General features: G+C 45.8%; 1 protein-coding gene across 1 annotated transcript in view; it reads right to left on the minus strand.

Annotated features, from left to right (window-relative positions):
* Positions 1-20,515, minus strand: part of LOC109885248 (UHRF1-binding protein 1-like) — a 46,615-nt gene that overhangs the window by 18,460 nt on the left and 7,640 nt on the right. Inside the window, 11 exon segments of the mRNA XM_031797328.1 lie at positions 670-811; positions 894-1,003; positions 1,738-1,899; positions 4,541-4,624; positions 5,034-5,220; positions 8,003-8,170; positions 8,987-9,127; positions 9,213-9,402; positions 9,613-9,704; positions 10,547-10,585; positions 16,487-16,649. Of these exon segments, the coding sequence (XP_031653188.1) occupies positions 670-811; positions 894-1,003; positions 1,738-1,899; positions 4,541-4,624; positions 5,034-5,220; positions 8,003-8,170; positions 8,987-9,127; positions 9,213-9,402; positions 9,613-9,704; positions 10,547-10,585; positions 16,487-16,649 (1,478 nt within the window).

The raw sequence follows: 20,515 nt of genomic DNA on the forward strand, positions 1-20,515 counted from the left end.
TCCTTTATTGGGGGTGTCTTGCTAATTGCCTATAATTTCCACCTGTTGTCTATTCCATTTGCACAACAGCATGTGACATTTATTGTCAGTGTTGCTTCTTAAGTGGACAGTTTGATTTCACAGAAGTGTGATTGACTTGGAGTTACATTGTGTTGTTTAAGTGTTCTATTTGAGCAGTGTATAATAATCAATGCAAGGGACTGCAGGAGGTGGGGAAGAGAAGATGATATAATAAACACAGGGCGCCAAGGGACTGCAGGAGGTGGGGAAGAGAAGATGATATAATAAACACAGGGCGCCAAGGGACTGCAGGAGGTGGGGAAGAGAAGATTATATAATAAACACAGGGCGCCAAGGGACTGCAGGAGGTGGGGAAGAGAAGATTATATAATAAACACAGGGCGCCAAGGGACTGCAGGAGGTGGGGAAGAGAAGAGATGATGGAAACTAGAAATGAGTGGAGGGGGAAGAGAAGAGAGGTGACGCACTAATGCGTTCACCTTTCCCCTCAGCACTAACACACCCGATTCACATAAACATCAAGTCAAGACTTCAAACAGTTCAATCAGGTGAGTTAGCGCTAGGCTGGAGTAAAACCTGTACACCCTGTAGGATGAGGGTCTAGGAACCAAAAACTAGGAACTGAATGAGAGTAGGAACCAATCTTACTGGGGTAGTCTTTTCCGTCAGGGAAGTAGTATTCGGTGAACTCGACGTGGATGGCAGGCATCTCAGGAGGGAGATACAGGGACTTCTTATTACAGGAGATCATGGCCTTAGGGCTGGAGCGACGCTGGTCTGCTGTGGACACCTGATACACACACACACGGGATGAGGTCAGTATGAGAAGTGGGTGGATCACATAAGCACGTCAACTGTGTGCGTGTGCTGACCTGGTAGATGCTGAAGTCAGCTATCCTGAGGACAATGGAGCTGGACAGGAGCTGCGTCCTGGGGGTCTGGGGAGAACTGAGGATACTGGTAGAACTAGTACTGATCTTACCTAGAAAGGAGAGGTGAAGGGAGGGGGGGGGGGGGGGGGGGGGGGTGGTAGGGAGAATAAGGAGACAGAGTGGGGAGAGAAATGGGGAAAAGAAAAAGAGACCCAGTCAGACCACCTGCCACACTCTGACGTCGTCTCAAAAGGTGTGTATCACCGCACACCGCGTGCGCACACCATCGGTTAGGGGGGTACCTGGCTCTAGGCATGAGAAGCAGCACTGTGCCCGCCCCCGTGCCCTCGCCCTCTCCCTCTCTCGTACCATGGCTCGTGCCCGCACCCACCCCGGGGGTAGGTCGTCTGGCCCCCTAACCACCACTATTGTTCCTCTTCCTGTCTCGTCCTGCCCTACGGGACCATACACACTGTCCCTAACGCTGGAGACACTGGAGGGATACCTGGACACTGGAAAGGGGAGGGGACAGAACTCAGAGTGACTAGGCAGTGTGATGCTAGGGAAACCAACACTTCACTTAATTCCAATCTAAAAATGACCCACTAGATGACACCAAGTGTATTCTAGTTCAGTTGAATGTCAGCTGTCTAACCAACATCACTCTTCATGGGCTGCTGGGACAGATTCTTATAGTTGTCCTGATACACTTTTTATTCAACATGTGCTCCAACACACACCTTTATTGGATTACTATGTTTCAATCACATTGAGGGGAGGTGTGTCTGTGTGAGTGTTTACCGTACTCTGTGTGTGTGCGTGCCTGTGCTGCTCTTTTGTTTACCGTGCTGTGGTGAGGTGTGAGAGTTGGCCGGGCCATCCCGGTCTCTCTTGGCGGTCTTCAACATCTCCACGTTAGACTTGAACTCCTCCAGCAGACTCCTGGCCCAGCCCTCCCTGGCCTTAGTGGCCTCACTGTACTGCATCCAGTGGAGACAACTCTCACCTGGAGACAGAGAGATGAATGGGGGAGAGGACAGAAAGCAAAAGATGAGGGAGAAACCGTCGTCTAAGTACCTACTCTTGTCACTAATAGAGATGGTATACAGACAGAGAAAGACACGTTTTGTGGTGTTGAGAGATCACTATTACTCCCATCAGCTGTGTGGCAGTTGGGAGGGAGGTTGTGTAAAGGTTGTGGTGGTGTTCACCTGCTCTGTGGGAGGGGTAGTAATGTTGTAGGGTGGTTGTGTAAAGGTTGTGGTGGTGTCTACCTGCTCTGTGGGAGGGATAGTAATGTTGGAGGGTGGTTGTGTAAAGGTTGTGGTGGTGTCTACCTGCTCTGTGGGAGGGATAGTAATGTTGGAGGGTGGTTGTGTAAAGGTTGTGGTGGTGTCTACCTGCTCTGTGGGAGGGGTATATAATGTTGGAGGGTGGTTGTGTAAAGGTTGTGGTGGTGTCTACCTGCTCTGTGGGAGGGGTAGTAATGTTGCGGCGAAATCCTGCACGGAGCCCTCAGTGCGCTGCCACTTTAAGAGCGCATCAGCAGTAGAGGTCGACCGATTAATCGGAATGGCCGATTTAATTAGGGCCGATTTCAAGTTTTCATAACAATCGAAAAATTGGTATTTCCAATTTTTTTATATACTTTTATTTAACTAGGCAAGTCAGTTAAGAACACATTATTTTCAATGACGGCCTAGGAACGGTGGGTTAACTGCCTCGTTCAGGGGCAGAACGACAGATTTTCACCTTGTCAGCTCGGGGGATTCAATCTTGCAACCTTACAGTTAACTAGTCCAACGCAATAACGACCTGCCTCTCTCTCGTTGCACTCCACAAGGAGACTGCCTGTTACGCAGATGCAGTAAGCCAAGGTAAGTTTAATGCTAGCTAGCAACTTATCTTAAAAAACAATCATAATCACTAGTTTACACATGGTTGATGATATTACTAGATATTATCTAGCGTGTCATGCTTTGCGTATAATCTGACTGAGCACTCAAATATCTGACTGAGCAGTGGTAGGCAGAAGCAGGCGCGTAAACATTCATTCAAATAGCACTTTCGTGTGTTTTGCCAGCAGCTCTTCGTTGTGCGTCAAGCATTGCGCTGTTTATGACTTCAAGCCTATCAACTCCCGAGATGAGGCTCGTGTAACCGAAGTGAAATGGCTAGCTAGTTAGCGCGTGCTAATTGTCGTTGTGTTGCTAGTTCGAGCCCAGCGAGGAGAGGGACGGAAGCTATACTGTTACACTGGCAATACTAAAGTGCCTATAAGAACATCCAATAGACAAAGGTTAATGAAATACAAATGGTATAGAGAGAAATAGTCCTATAATTCCTATAATAACTACAACCTAAAACTTCTTACCTTGGAATATTGAAGACTCATGTTAAAAGGAACCACCAGCTTTCATATGTTCTCATGTTCTGAGCAAGGAACTGAAACATTAGCTTTATTACATGGCACATATTGCACTTTTACTTTCTTCTCCAACACTTTGTTTTTGCATTATTTACTTGAGGCTAAATTTATTTTATTGATGTATTATATTAAGCTAAAATAAGTGTTCATTCAGTATTGTTGTAATTGTCATTATTACAAATAAATAAATAAAAAACATCTGATTAATCGGTATCGGCTTTTTGGTCCTCCAATAATCGGTATCGGTGTTGAAAAATCCTAATCGGTCGACCTCTAATCAGCAGTAGGGAAGGAGGAAATAAAGACAGCTTTTTCAGCTCTTTGGGGAAGAGCTCTTGGTTGACAGGACAGTTTGATTGTGTGTGCTATGCTGCAGAAGTTTGGTTTATTTTCAGCATGTGTAGTTTATAAAGTATTTAACTCAATCATCGGTGTGACTGCTCTAGGTCGTGGTTGTTATCGGTTGGGACCGCGCCGGTTATGGATCGCATGGATTAGTAGCAACATTGTTGCAAAGCTTTGACATACAAACCAACAAACCATTAGACGGTCAGACAGTACACCGGCATGCCTGAAGACCACAGCTAAGATCTCTTGTTCTTCCCGCTATTGTTCCAGTGCTTTACCCTGCAACCAGACTTTATATTTTTCAAATGCACTTCCCATTGAAGTTCATTAGAGCTGGACTATTATTGCCCTGCCAGAAGTATTTGGGTGGACATTATAGTTAAAAGGGAGGTTGCTTGTAAGTTATGAATTGTTATTTGAACTGTATTGAGGTGGGGTGTACTAATGACATGTGGCTGAGAAGATTGTGGACATTTTTAAGGCCTTTGTGTCTATGAACACCCCCCCCCCCCCCACATTCACACCCTCTGCACTCATCCACTGGAAGATAATACACATTACTGCTGTTGATGACTAGGTTCTTTCTTGTATGAAGTTCCTGTTCAATTGCTCTGCCATTATTAGTATTATTATTGTATGAGGTATTCTGGGTGGGGTTACCCCTGTGCTGTGATGTGGGTTTTATAGGGTGTGTATTCTCTTTTCTCTCCACTGGCTATCTGGTAAACAGGCTACACTCTAGGCAGTCTCTTCTGCTGATGTGTGTGGGTCTGGTAGTGGTACTCTACCTGCCTGGCGCCCGAACAAAATCTTTAATAAATAACTCAAATAAATACCGCTACAATGTTATAGAGGTTGTGGTGGTGTCGACCTGCTCTGTGGGAGGGGTAGTAGTCCAGGGTAATGTGACTGAAGGAGAGCTGCATAGGCCCCACCAGTTACCTCTTATGGATTCACATAAGAGAGAGAGAGGAGAGCAGAGGGGAATAGAAGAGATGAGGAGACAGAGTAGAGACGAAGGAGACAGAATTGGAGAGGAGGGAGAGAGAGGAGAGAGAGGTAGATATAGGGTTGAAGAGAGAGAGAGAGAGTTTGAGAGAGAGAGAGAGAGAGTTGAGAGAGAAGGAGAGTTGGAGGATAGAGAGGAGGAGAGAGACGAGAGAGAGAGAGAGAGAGAGAGAGGTGATTGAGAGAGAGAGAGTGAGAGAGGTTGAGAGGGAGGTGTTGAAGAGAGAGAGAGGGTTGGGTGGGAAGGAAGGAGGGATACATGGAGGGAGGGAAGAAGGCAGAGGCAGAAGATAAGGTACATTTGTATGTGTGTATTAGCAGGCATGTCCATGTGCTATGTGTGTGTGCGTGTGTACCTCTGTCCTTGGCGTGTATGTCATCACAGATGTGCAGGTCGAGGTGTGTGATCTGCAGGTGGTGGGAGGTCTCACACACATCGAAGGCAGCGAACAGATTAGCCATGGTGGCGCTCTGGTCAGCCGCTGTGCCTGACGACACCTGCTGGCTACGCACCTGCTGGGCTGAAGGGGGCGCCGACGACTCCTGGATATAGACCAGAGACCGTAAAAAATACAAACACAGATGCAGACACCGGCACAGAGACATATGGAGATGCAGACAGACAAATAAAATGAACAAATAAAATGAACATCAATGTTATTGGTGCATCCAACTAGTGTTGCTTGGGATAATGGCGCCGGAGGGGATTTTACGGACTCCAAACCAACTGTTCTATCTTGTGTGGGTTTTTCCACATTGTTTGTAACTTGTTTCGTACATAATGTTGCTGCTACCATCTCTTATGACCAAAAAGAGCTTCTGGATATCAGAACAGGGATTTTGAGTCCGACACGAAGGATATACTGCTTCTCTGAGGCCAGGCCCAAATCTCTGTCATTCGCATGAAGAACAGACGGAAATACAGGGGGTAATATATCTGTAATACCTACATGTTTCAAGCAGAGCACCATAGTCCCTGTGCCCAAGAAAGCGAAGGTAACCAGCCCCAAATGACTACCGCCTTGAAGCACTCACGTCAGTAGCCATGAAGTGCTTTGAAAGGCTGGTCATGGCTCACATCAACAGCATCATCTTGGATACCCTAAACCCACTCCAATTCGCATACCGGCCCAACAGATTCCCAGATGAAGCAAATCTCAATCGCACTCCACACTGCCCTTCCCCACCTGGACAAAAGAGACACATATGTGAGAATGATGTTCATTGACTACAGCTCAGCGTTCAACACCATAGTGCCCACGAAGCTCATCACGAAGCCAAGGACCCTGGGAATAAACACCTCTGGAACCTGGACTTTGACGGGCAAGTTGCTGTGGGGGGGTGCAGGGCTGTTGACCGGGGTAGGGGTAGCCAGGTGGAAAGCATGGCCAACTGTAGAAAAATGCTTACTGAAATGTTCAATTATCGTGGATTTATCAGTGGTGCCAGTGTTTCCTAGCCTCAGTGCAGTGGGCAGCTGGGAAGAGGTGCTCTTATTCTCCATGGACTTTACAGCATCCCAAAACGTTTTGGAGTTTGTGCTACAGGATGCAAATATCTGTTTGAAAAAGCTAGCCTTTGCTTTCCTAACTGCCTGTGTATATTGGTTCCTAACTTCCCTGAAAAGTTGCACATCGTGGGGGCTATTCGATGCTAATGAAGTAACCCACTCGATGGTGTCAGAGGAAGGTCCAAAAAAATGGTCAAAGACTCCAGTCACCCAAGTCATGGACTGTTCTCTGCTACACGCACAGCATGCGGTACAGGAATGCCAAGTCTATGTCCAAAAGGCTCCTTAACATCTTCTAGATATAAGACTGCCTAAACAATTAATCAAATGGCCACCTTAGTGTAAAAACAAACTCGACTAACCTGTACCCCCGCACCCCCTCGGTATTGTTATTTTATTGTGTTACTAAATAAACAAAAGTAAAAAATAAAGTAAATATTTTCTTAACTATTTCTTGAACAGCATTGTTGGTTAAGGGCTTGTAAGTAAGCATTTCACAATAACCTGTTGTATTTGGCACAAACACAAATTGATAAGATTTTTAGGAGAGATGGGGGTGCAGTGCTCATTCTCACCAGCAGATGGCATAGTGTGCCACATGTAGGTCAGAATGCTAAAAGCCCAGTTTGAGTCAGTACATGAATAATGGAGCGTGAGAGCAGCGCAGCAGCGAGAGCAGCGCAGGGAGAGAGGCCATATGGCAGAGGGACCGCACAGAGAGAACCAAACATCCTTTCCTGGAGCACAAGGACTAATTACCAGACCATAACAGAGAGAGCGAGAGAGATGGGGGGGGGGGGGAAGAAAGAGGGAGGGAGGAGAAGTGTGGACAGAAGGGTACACGACTGGGGCGAATCATTTCTCCACTGTAGGTCTGTCTGACAGAGGAGTGACTGAGCACATAGCTAGCTGCTTCAGTTGTTAAGTGACCTGTACTCTCTCGTTGGTTGGCCCTCGCTGCATACTCGTGGCCAAACCCACTGGCTACAGGTTATCGACAAGTCTCTGCTAGGTAAAGCCCCGCCTTATCTCAGCTCACTGGTCACCACAGCAGCCACTCGTAGCAAGCGCTCCAGAAGGTATATCTCACTGGTCACCCCCAAAGCCAATTCCTCGTTTGGTCGTCTTTCCTTCGAGTTCTCTGCTGCCCATGACTGAAACAAATTGCAAAAATCTCTGAAGCTGGAGACTCACATCTCCCTCACTAGCTTTAAGCACCAGCTGTCAGAGCAGTTTACAGATCACTGCACCTGTACTTAGCCAATCTGTAAACAGCCCATCTACCTACCTCATCCCCATACTGGTATTTATTTATTTTGCTCCTTTGCACCCCAATATCTCTACCTGCACATTCATCTTCTGCCGATCTACCATTCCAGTGTTTAATTGCTATATTGTAATGACTTCGCCAACATGGCCTATTCATTTCCTTACCTCATTTGCACTCACTATATCGACTTTTTGTTTTCTTTTGTTCTACTGTATTATTGACTGTATGTTTGTTTTACTCCATGTGTAACTCTGTGTTGTTGTATGTGTCGAATTGCTTTGCTTTATCTCGGCCAGGTCGCAGTTGCAAATGAGAACTTGTTCTCAACTAGCCTACCTGGTTAAATAAAGGTGTTCTCAACTAGCCTACCTGGTTAAATAAAGGTGTTCTCAACTAGCCTACCTTGTTAAATAAAGGTGACATAAAAAAATACATTTAAACAAGTAAGTGTCTGCCTATCTGTGTGTGTTTCCTAGCCTGTGTGCGCACACGTATCTACCTGCCTACGTGAGTGAGCGTGTGTGTGTCCCTGCCTACGTGTGTACCTGGTCCTCGGTGGCCATGCTCTTCCTCTGCTGAGCAGACTTGTCCATGGCCTCGCTGAGTGACTTGGCGTACTGGACCATGGCTTTGAGCTGGGAGTCAGTCAGCACCCACAGCAGGTCATCTAGGATCAGGATCAGCTTAGAGGCCACCACGTTACAGTCCTTGGACTGGAGATAAACACATTCTACATAGATTATTACATACAAAATACACACATTAATACTCATTATATATAGACCACACACACACAAACATGCTTTATACATATAGGATACAGACACACACACCACGTTTCAGTCTTTCATCTCAAGACACACACATTACCTCCCGTGTTGAACCAAGACAGTGTTATTCAAAAGGTGCATTCATCAATGGGAGATGTAATAAAAGTCAGACTGGAGAAAACACACACACTCCATATCCATGACTGACTGACTGACTGAAAACACACACACTCCATATCCATGACTGACTGACTGACTGAAAACCCACACACTCCATATCCATGACTGACTGACTGACTGAAAACCACACTCCATATCCATGACTGACTGACTGACTGAAAACCACACTCCATATCCATGACTGACTGACTGACTGGATAAAGTACATACTCAGCACACAGTAATCTGTGGTCGTTCAAAATCATATCTTCGTTTGTTTTCACACACAGATGAAGGAGTATGTATACAACGCACACACTTTTATCTGTTCAAACACAGTGGCTGCAGGGCTTGCTTGTGTGTGAGATAAAGATCTTTGTTTACTGAAGCTGATTCTGCAGGCTGTTGGCCCACAAAGTGTTATCTATTCTATTAGACCAAGGACTGTTCTGAGTGCGTGTGTGACTGCGCCGTGTGTGTGTGTCGTACCCGTCTCTTGAGGGCAACTGATCTTGGACTGGTTGGTGATGAGGTGTGTGTGTGTTTGCACCTAAGTGTGTGTTTGTGTTCCCTTGCCCACACGTGTGTTGCGTATTGTACCCGTCTCTTCAGGGTGACTCTGATCTTGGACTGGTTGGTGATGAGGCGGATGGGGGCACTCAGCATCTCGTTCTGGGCACTCTGGATGGCGTCCGCCTCGATGCGGATCATCTGCCAGCTGATCTCCTTAAACGTCAGGATCTGAGGGGCGCACAGGTAGCCATGGTTACACACACAGGGTTACGGCGGTTACATACACTTCTATGCGTGTATGCAGTGCACCCACCTCTCCTCTGTGTGGGTCCTGTATGCGTGTGAAGCGGAGGTCTGACAGGCTCCAGCTGGTGTTGACAGAGTAGACCTGCAGCTGGCTCAACTCAAAGGAGGCGTTGAACGCCTTGGCACTGATCTTCACCACAATGGAGTTGATGGACAGAGAGATGCCCTCCACCACCTTCTCAGCAAAGCCATACTCACTGGGGGCGCGGGGGAAGAGGAGGTAGTAGGCAATTGAAGGCTGGATTTGGATGAACTGAATGCAGGTGTTTTTCTAATAAAGAATTTCAGCCCCATCGCACAAGGACAGGCAGACAGACACCATACACTTACACACACACACACACACACACAACTACCCTCTGAAGGGGGAGGGGGGAGGGGGGGGGAGAAAGAGTGCCAGCTCCCACCTTTGCCCCGAGGCTGTTGCTATGGGAGACGGGCCGTTGGGAGGGCGGGGCTCATCACAGGTGCTCATCTCCATTACCACCTTGTCCAGGGTCTGGGAGACAGAGAGATGCAGACGATTACCACACACACACCAGGATTCAACATTAACGGTTGTCTGCTTGTCCGTGCAACTAATAAAAAATAGTCAGACATGATCAAGGTTTAAGTTGGAATGGACAAGAAAATAAAAAAAAGTGTTTGATTTTTGCACAATGAGGCTACTCCCATCAGAAGAGGATGAGTGGCATCCAGATTAGTGTGTAGCACACTGGACTCAATCTCTGCAGAGCACTTCAGAGGAGAATTACTGTAGGCCTTTATTGACAGGCACGTACAGTCTTTCAATCAGTCACGAGATGTGTTTTTGAGATCAAAGCAAACATACCCGCGTACACACATTTGTTGATATTTACTGCTAATTAATGCCCAGTTATAGCTCATTTTTTGTCAGCAATGCAAATCCTGGAAAAGTCCTGGTGTTCACATCACCTGCGTGTGACAGTGGGCTGTTGCCAGAGTTGGAAGAGAGACAGGTATTTGTGCAGCAGGTAAAATAATAACAGTGTAGTTTGTCTGGTTAACTATACTGAACAAAAATATAAAAAAGGCAGCATGCAACAATAAGAACATTTGTAAATTAAAATAAATTCATTAGGTCCTAATCTATGGATTTCACATGACTGGGCAGGTGCACAGCCATGGGTGGGCATTGGGGAGCCAGGCCCAGCCAATCAGAATGAGTTTTCCCCACAAAATGGCTTTATTACAGACAGAAATACTCCTCGGCGGCCTTATTTGCCCACGTTGTTACAGGCCATTTTTTTTGGGGGGGGGGGGGGGGGGGCAAGTGGCTAAAACTGTGTCAGCAATAGGGGGAAGGAGGGCGGGACTTACCAGAGAGATGGGGTGGGTCTTCAGCTTGGTCCATGGGATCTGTCAATGAAGACAAGCTCAGATAAGTGACAGTAATATTGGTTCAATATCATACACCTGCAATCTAGTCAGCCCAACAACATCGGCACAGCCAAAATATGATCATATTTTCTTGTATTAAACCTATATGCTAAATACAGTCACATATTCCTTACATATTGTTCTGAAATGCATACGAATGTGTCTATTCCTGAAATAAATGTAATCACTGTGAATGTAAATCAGCTGAAATGAGAGAGCCAGGCTGAGAGAATGAATCAAGGAGACAGTCTAGAGAAGCAGTCAGTCAGTCATGGATATGGAGTGTGTGTGTTTTCAGTCAGTCAGTCATGGATATGGAGTGTGTCTTTTCTCCAGTCTGACTTTTATTACATCTCCCATTGATGAATGCACCTTTTGAATAACACTGTCTTGGTTCAACACGGGAGGTAATGTGTGTGTCTTGAGATGAAAGACTGAAACGTGGTGTGTGTGTCTGTATCCTATATGTATAAAGCATGTATGTGTGTGTGTGGTCTATATATAATGAGTATTAATGTGTGTATTTTGTATGTAGAATGTGTTTATCTCCAGTCCAAGGACTGTAACGTGGTGGCCTCTAAGCTGATCCTGATCCTAGATGACCTGCTGTGGGTGCTGACTGACTCCCAGCTCAAAGCCATGGTCCAGTACGCCAAGTCACTCAGCGAGGCCATGTACAAGTCTGCTCAGCAGAGGAAGAGCATGGCCACCGAGGACCAGGTACACAGACACGCATGCAGCACGCATGACCTCAATGATAGGGCCATTACGACTGTAGCCTTACACCAAGGACAATGCACAGCGAGTGTGACACTTCAATAAACCTAAGTTAGTGACACTCAATGGGCCTCGTCTAGGAAAACACAGACAGACATAACTTAAGACAATTTCAGAAGACAAAACTTTATCCTTTCAGTTTCAACGCTGGGAGGCTCCCCACTCTACTTGTTCAAATCAAATCAAATTTTATTTGTCACATACACATGGTTAGCAGATGTTAATGCGAGTGTAGCGAAATGCTTGTGCTTCTAGTTCCGACAATGCAGTAATAACCAACAAGTAATCTAACTAACAATTCCAAAACTACTGTCTTATACACAGTGTAAGGGGATAAAGAATATGTACATAAGGATATATGAATGAGTGATGGTACAGAGCAGCATAGGCAAGACACAGTAGATGATATCGAGTACAGTATATACATATGAGATGAGTATGTAAACAAAGTGGCATAGTTAAAGTGGCTAGTGATACATGTATTACATAAGGATGCAGTCGATGATATAGAGTACAGTATATACGTATGCATATGAGATGAATAATGTAGGGTAAGTAACATTATATAAAGTAGCATTGTTTAAAGTGGCTAGTGATATATTTACATCATTTCACATCACCTCGCCTTCTGGATGATAGCGGGGTGAACAGGCAGTGGCTCGGGTGGTTGAGGTCCTTGATGATCTTTATGGCCTTCCTGTAACATCGGGCGGTGTAGGTGTCCTGGAGGGCAGGTAGTTTGCCCCCGGTGATGCGTTGTGCAGACCTCACTACCCTCTGGAGAGCCTTACGGTTGTGGGCGGAGCAGTTGCCGAACCAGGCGGTGATACAGCCCACCAGGATGCTCTCGATTGTGCAGCTGTAGAAGTTTGTGAGTGCTTTTGGTGACAAGCCGAATTTCTTCAGCCCCCTGAGGTTGAAGAGGCGCTGCTGCGCCTTCTTCACGATGCTGTCTGTGTGAGTGGACCAATTCAGTTTGTCTGTGATGTGTATGCCGAGGAACTTAAAACTTGCTACCCTCTCCACTACTGTTCCATCGATGTGGATAGGGGGGGGGGGGGTGTTCCCTCTGCTGTTTCCTGAAGTCCACAATCATCTCCTTAGTTTTGTTGACGTTGAGTGTGAGGTTATTTTCCTGACACCACACTCCGAGGGCCCTCACCTCCTCCCTGTAGGCAGTCTCGTCGTTGTTGGTAATCAAGCCTACCACTGTTGTGTCGTCCGCAAACTTGATGATTGAGTTGGAGGCGTGCGTGGCCACGCAGTCGTGGGTGAACAGCGAGTACAGGAGAGGGCTCAGAACGCACCCTTGTGGGGCCCCAGTGTTGAGGATCAGCGGGGAGGAGATGTTGTTGCCTACCCTCACCACCTGGGGGCGGCCCGTCAGGAAGTCCAGTACCCAGTTGCACAGGGCGGGGTCGAGACCCAGGGTCTCGAGCTTGATGACGAGCTTGGAGGGTACTATGGTGTTGAATGCCGAGCTGTAGTCGATGAACAGCATTCTCACATAGGTATTCCTCTTGTCCAGATGGGTTAGGGCAGTGTGCAGTGTGGTTGAGATTGCATCGTCTGTGGACCTATTTGGGCGGTAAGCAAATTGGAGTGGGTCTAGGGTGTCAGGTAGGGTGGAGGTGATATGGTCCTTGACTAGTCTCTCAAAGCACTTCATGATGACGGAAGTGAGTGCTACGGGGCGGTAGTCGTTTAGCTCAGTTACCTTAGCTTTCTTGGGAACAGGAACAATGGTGGCCCTCTTGAAGCATGTGGGAACAGCAGACTGGTATAGGGATTGATTGAATATGTCCGTAAACACACCGGCCAGCTGGTCTGGTCTCAGCCTCCAGTATTTATGGTGCAGTAGTTTATGTGTCGGGGGGCTAGGGTCAGTGTGTTATATCTGGAGTACTTCTCCTGTCCTATTCGGTGTCCTATGTGAATCTAAGTGTGCTAATACTCTCCTTCTCTCTCTCTCGGAGGACCTGAGCCCTAGGACCTGAGCCCTGAGCCCTAGGACCATGCCACAGGATTACCTGACATGATAACTCCTTGCTGTCCCCAGTCCACCTGGCCGTGCTGCTGCTCCAGTTTCAACTGTTCTGCCTTCTTCTTATTCGAACATGCTGATCATTTATGAACATTTGAACATTTTGGCCATGTTCTGTTTTAATCTCTACCCGGCACAGCCAGAAGAGGACTGGCCACCCCACATATGCTCTCTCTAATTCTCTCTTTTTTTTTCTCTCTCCCGGAGGACATGAGCCCTAGGACCATGCCCCAGGACTACCTGACATGATGACTCCTTGCTGTCCCCAGTCCATCTGACTGTGCTGCTGCTCCAGTTTCAACTGTTCTGCCTTATTATAATACGACCATGCTGGTCATTTATGAACATTTGAACATCTTGGCCATGTTCTGTTATAATCTCCACCCGGCACAGCCAGAAGAGGACTGGCCACCCCTCATAGCCTGGTTCCTCTCTAGGTTTCTTCCTAGGTTTTGGCCTTTCTAGGGAGTTTTTCCTAGCCACCGTGCTTCTACACCTGCATTGCTTGCTGTTTGGGGTTTTAGGCTGGGTTTCTGTACAGCACTTTGAGATATCAGCTGATGTACGAAGGGCTATATAAATAAATTTGATTTGATTTGGTCTGCGCATGCTCTGAGGGCGCGGCTGGGGATGCCGTCTGGGCCTGCAGCCTTGCGAGGGTTAACACGTTTAAATGTCTTACTCACCTCGGCTGCAGTGAAGGAGAGACCGCATGTTTTCGTTGCAGGCAGTGTCAGTGGCACTGTATTGTCCTCAAAGCGGGCAAAAAAGTTATTTAGTCTGCCTGGGAGCAAGATATCCTGGTCCGTGACTGGGCTGGATTTCTTCCTGTAGTCCGTGATTGACTGTAGACCCTGCCACATGCCTCGTGTCTGAGCCGTTGAATTGAGATTCTACTTTGTCTCTGTACTGACGCTTAGCTTGTTTGATAGCCTTGCGGAGGGAATAGCTGCACTGTTTGTATTCGGTCATGTTACCAGACACCTTGCCCTGATTAAAAGCAGTGGTTCGCGCTTTCAGTTTCACGCGAATGCTGCCATCAATCCACGGTTTCTGGTTAGGGAATGTTTTAATCGTTGCTATGGGAACGACATCTTCAACGCACGTTCTAATGAACTCGCACACCGAATCAGCGTATTCGTCAATATTGTTATCTGACGCAATACGAAACATATCCCAGTCCACGTGATGGAAGCAGTCTTGGAGTATGGAGTCAGTTTGGTCGGACCAGCGTTGGACAGACCTCAGCGTGGGAGCCTCTTGTTTTAGTTTCTGTCTGTAGGCAGGGATCAACAAAATGGAGTCGTGGTCAGCTTTTCCGAAAGGGGGGCGGGGCAGGGCCTTATATGCGTCGCGGAAGTTAGAGTAACAATGATCCAAGGTCTTTCCACCCCTGGTTGCGCAATCGATATGCTGATAAAATTGAGGGAGTCTTGTTTTCAGATTAGCCTTGTTAAAATCCCCAGCTACAATGAATGCAGCCTCCGGATAAATGGTTTCCAGTTTGCAAAGAGTTAAATAAAGTTCGTTCAGAGCCATCGATGTGTCTGCTTGGTGGGGGGGATATATACGGCTGTGATTATAATCGAAGAGAATTCTCTTGGTAGATAATGCGGTCTACATTTGATTGTGAGGAATTCTAAATCAGGTGAACAGAACGATTTGAGTTCCTGTATGTTTCTTTCATCACACCATGTCTCGTTAGCCATAAGGCATACGCCCCCGCCCCTCTTCTTACCAGAAAGATGTTTGTTTCTGTCGGCGCGATGCGTGGAGAAACCCGTTGGCTGCACAGACTCCGATAGAGTCTCTCCAGTGAGCCATGTTTCCGTGAAGCAAAGAACGTTACAGTCTCTGATGTCCCTCTGGAATGCTACCCTTGCTCGGATTTCATCAACCTTGTTGTCAAGAGACTGGACATTGGCAAGAAGAATGCTAGGGAGTGGTGCACGGTGTGCCCGTCTCCGGAGTCTGACCAGAAGACCGCCTCGTTTCCCTCTTTTTCTGAGTCGTTTTTTTGGGTCGCTGCATGGGATCCGCTCCGGTGTCCTGTTTGTAAGGCAGAACACAGGATCCGCGTCGCGAAAAACATATTCTTGGTCGTACTGATGGTGAGTTGACGCTGCCCTTATATTCAGTAGTTCTTCTCGACTGTATGTAATGAAACCTAAGATGACCTGGGGTACTAATGTAAGAAATAACACGTAAAAAAACAAAAAACTGCATAGTTTCCTAGGAACGCGAAGCGAGGCGGCCATCTCTGTCGGCGCCGGAAGTCCTGTTAGAATATATTGCCTGCTATGTAAAAGGGAAGGTCATGAGACAGGGATAAGATGAAGTCCTGAGACAGGAGAGATGAAATACAAGATAGAGAACCATTAGGGCAAAGAAAACAGAGGGGGTTTCAGAAGAGGAAGGGGGAGAGGCTATCACTAGGAAATGGCTACAAAAAGACCCTCCCACAGTGACAATGGATAGACATTGTAAAGAAATACACCACATGGAGCGTTTGACCTTTGCTTTAAGAACACGAGGTGAGGTCCGGAATACTGGGAAAAATGGGTTTCGTACTTGAAAAGGGTCTAATTCAAAGATGTCAATGTAACTAATATGACATGATGGTGAAGGTATGACGTGCACTGTAACTGACAGATCTTTTTTGTTGTTCTTTTAGTTTACTTTATTTGTACGTTCTTTGTGTTCCTACAATAAAAACAAAGTATTAAAAAAAAGAGGAAGGAGAAGGCTGGTAGTAGAGAACTGAGTAACAGAGTTTGTTGTTATTCTGCTCCATTCGCCATCTCCAGGGAGTGTCAGATGATGTGCGCATACAGACAGTTCATCTCAGTGCACTTCTATATCCACCGCTAACATTACGATGGAGACAAGGAGAATAAAAGAGTGGGAGAGTGAGATTGGGAGTGAGAGGGGGGTGGGCAGGGTGAGAGAGAGATGAGAGGTAGCAGACTAATATGGACTAAGATGGTTGGGGTTCATCTGAGGAGAGGGACAAAAGGCGAAAGCGCAGGTGTGTGCGCATAAGTCTCCCTCTCTCTTACCCGGATGGCAGCCTTGTTGCAGCCCACTTTGTTGATGGCCAGCCAGGTGGGCAGGTCCAACATGCTCTGCAGTACCTCCTCATCCAGCTCCAGGTTGGTGAGCTGGCCCTCACCCTTCAGTGTGCTCAGGTTGATCTTGTCTGGGGACAGGTTCTTAGCAAACCTGCAGGGGGAAGAGGAAGGGAGAGGAGAAAATTAGTATTGTTGTTATTCATTCAACATCAAGGAAAGAAGTCCTTAACATACATCATAACCACAAATACAAGACACACGCTTTTGGGAGGGAGAGACTAAGCGAAAGACAGGAGAGAGAATTGCATTTAACCTGTCTTTATTGGCACAATTCATTAGAGTACAGTCCCCCTCTCTCCCTTACTACCAACGAGAAGAGAGAAAAATAAAGGCAGAGGGCAGACAAGAAAGATAATGGACAAGGAAAGAAAGACAGAAGAGAGAGAGACAAGGGAGCCAACCAAATCAGCCTGTTAAAAGTGGTGAGCAAACCTTTGGAAAAGATTGATCAATTAATTACAGAAAACGAATTAACAACAGACTTTCTGCATGCTTATTGGGAAGGGCACTCAACATGCTCGGCACTGACTGATGACTGATGATTGGCTGAAAGAAATTGATATTAAGAAGATAGTGGGAACTGTTTAGTTAGACTTCAGTGCAGCTTTTGCTGTCATTGATCATAACCTATTGCTGAAAAAAACGTAGGTGTTATGGATTTGCATCATCTGCCATATTATGGACTGAGAGTTACCCATTTAATAAAACTCAGATGGTTTTCGTTAATGGAAGCCTCTCTCATACAAATTTAGTTCAGTGTGGTGTACCGCAAGGCAGCCTGCTAGGGGCATTGTTTTCTGTTTTTACAAATGACCTTCCACTGACCTTGAATAAGGCCTGTGTGTCTATGTACAATGACGACTCAACAGTATATACACGTCGGCTACAACAGTAAAATAAATAACTGAGACACTTAACATTGATCTCCAGTCAGTTTTAGAATGGGTAACTAGCAATAGGCTGGTGCTCAGTATCAAAACTAAAAGCATAATTTTGGGGAGAAATGACTTAACGCTAAACCTCGTTTAAATCTATTATTGAATAATGTGGCCATTGAGCAAGTTGAGGAGACTAAACTGCTGGGTAAAAAAACTTGCAGTTGATTCAGACCAAAGTAGCACGTATCGCACTTAGATGTACACAGAGGGTGAATGTCAGTAGCATGCATGTCAATCTCTCCTGCCTCAGAGTTGAGGATAGATTGACTGCATCACTATTGGTCCTTGTGCGAGGTATTGATGTGTTGAAGGTTCCGAACTGTCTGTTCATGCAGTTGGCACATAGTTCGGACACTCATCGGTACAAGACATGCAATCGGAGGTCTCTTCACAGTCCCCAGGTCCAGAACAGAGGCTGGGAAACGCAGTGTTAAATGGTCATGACTACATGGAACTCTGCCACCCCAGGTAACTCAAGCTAGGATTAAAAACCAGATAAAAAGAACACCTTACTGCACAAAGGGGACTGTGGAGAGACAACCATTTTATATACATCCCTTCTATTGTAATTTGCACTGTACTATGTATTAGACGTAGATATTGTGTATGTACGGATATGTATGATGTTTTAAATGTATGTATTTCAGTCCTTGACTAATAATGTTCTGTACTATGTAATGTTTCATGTGGACCCCAGAAAGAGTAGATGATGCTTTTGCAGCAGCTAATGAGGATCCTAATAAATACCAGTACTGAGGAGAGACCAGATAGTGAAACAGAGAGGTAGGCCTATAGGCCTGTTATGGAACATTATAGAGTTCTGCTGAAAGTCATATTACAGACTTGGAAAAGAGGGAGACAGTGACCTGTCTGCTGCCTCTTAAAACCGTACTCAAGGGTGTGAGAACTTTAGTGTCACACTGTCTCAACTGTAAGGGTTTCCCAACTCGTATCTTTCATCAGGAGGTAGCACAGCCAATGGGTGTGTGTGTCCTGGGTGCGCATGGGTGGGTTCCATCACTAGGCCCCGCTCCAACACCCACTGTGCCCATGACCTTGTGCCATAGTCCCTAGACTCCCTAACACAGTTTGTGGTTAGTAGTTAGCCAAACACCCACATACCAGGCAAAAGGTCATTGTCTTAATTACTGTTTACAGATAAAGAATTCCCAGTAAATCACAGCCGGATTTAATCAATTCACATTACACACAACAACCTGTGTGTATTTGTACAACACAAGTGTGTGTCCATATACAGCCTGTTTGACTACGTTAACTCATTTTATCTATCTACATTACACCACAACCTAAGCACGACAACACACGGTCAACACACACAGACAAATGTTAATGAAGCAGACTGCCACGGTTTGACTGCTGTAATCTTGTTAGCTACCTGGTTGGCAGGCAGCTAATCTGACACAGATAGAAGTACCATACTCTTAAATAGGACCAGATCAAAAGCTCCCAACTGTGCTGCAACATTCAGCCAACATTTAAATAACATCCTTTAACCAATATTTTAATAACCGCTAGACAGATTCACAACTCTGATACAACCGATGGCCTGGTAACTTATATAGCATGATTCATTTGTCCCACATCACAATCCATAGGCTATACCATATTGAAGACAATAAGATGAAGTAACCCTTACATGCTGATCTAAGGTCAGTTTCACTCATCATCCAACTGTTGAGGTTAGGATTGGGGAGATTAAGCTGATCCTAGATCTATGGTTTGGGGCAGCAACTCCCATTCTAGTAAATTACTCATCTAGTCAAGACTCTCAGCACTCTCAGCTTGAAGAGCAGAGGGGCAGTGTGAACAGGCCACACACACACAGAGAGAGCGAGCTCTGGTACAAGTGAACTCTTATACTTCGGTCAGTTGTGTTGCCGACTGTGGCCATAAGGAAGTAGAAAGATCCGATCAGCTTCTCTGGCCTATCGCACTCACTCCCACACAGAATGACTGGAAACAGCTCATTAAACTTCCCCTGTACCTACCTCATTCCTGATCAAGCTTTTGTTTAGTTAGTTCCCTTATATGGGCTAACCTTTCTAGGATATCTTTTTGAGCTTTTTAAAATGCGGGCTACCTTTCTGCCAACTGGGTTTTAGTAGAGTAACATGACTAAATTGTGTGCTGATCTTTGTTGGCTGTTTTGCTCAGTCTCAAATGGGACAAAGAATTATTAGAAGACAGTAAAAATTAGAGGTCGACAGATTATGATTTTTCAACGCCTATACCAATACTGATTATAGGAGGACAAAAAAAGCCAATACCGATTAATCGGACGATTTTTAAAAATGTATATGTAATAATGACAATTACAACAATACTGAATGAACACTTATTTTAACTTAACATAATAAATCAGTAAAATAAATTTAGCCTCACATAATGAAGCATGTTCAATTTGGTTTAAATAATGCACAAACAAAGTGTTGCTCAGAACATGAGAACATATGAAAGCTGGTGGTTCCTTTTAACATGAGTCTTCAATATTCCAAGGTAAGACGTTTTAGGTTGTAGTTATTATAGGAATTATAGGACTCTCTCTCTCTATACCATTTGTATTTCATATACCTTTGACTATTGGATGTTCTTATAGGCACTTTAGTATTGCCAGTGTAACAGTATACCTTCTGTCCCTCTCCTTGCTCCTACCTGGGTTCGAACCAGGAGCACAACGACAACAGCCACCCTCGAAGCAGCTTTACCCATGCAGAGCAAGGGGAACAACTACTCCAAGTCTCAGAGCGAGTGACGTTTGAAACGCTATTAGCTCGCACCCCGCTAACTAGCTAGCCATTTCACATCATTACACCAGCCTAATCTCAGGAGTTGATAGGCTTGAAGTCAAACAGCAGAGCTGCTGGCAAAACGCACAAAAGTGCTGTTTGAATGAATGCTTATGAGCCTGCTGGTGCCTACCATCACTCAGTCAGACTGCTCTTTCAAATTATAGACTTAATTATAACATAATAACACAGAGAAATACGAGCCGTAGGTT

Source organism: Oncorhynchus kisutch, linkage group LG19 (assembly GCF_002021735.2).
Source record: "Oncorhynchus kisutch isolate 150728-3 linkage group LG19, Okis_V2, whole genome shotgun sequence".
NCBI classification, from domain to species: domain Eukaryota; kingdom Metazoa; phylum Chordata; class Actinopteri; order Salmoniformes; family Salmonidae; genus Oncorhynchus; species Oncorhynchus kisutch.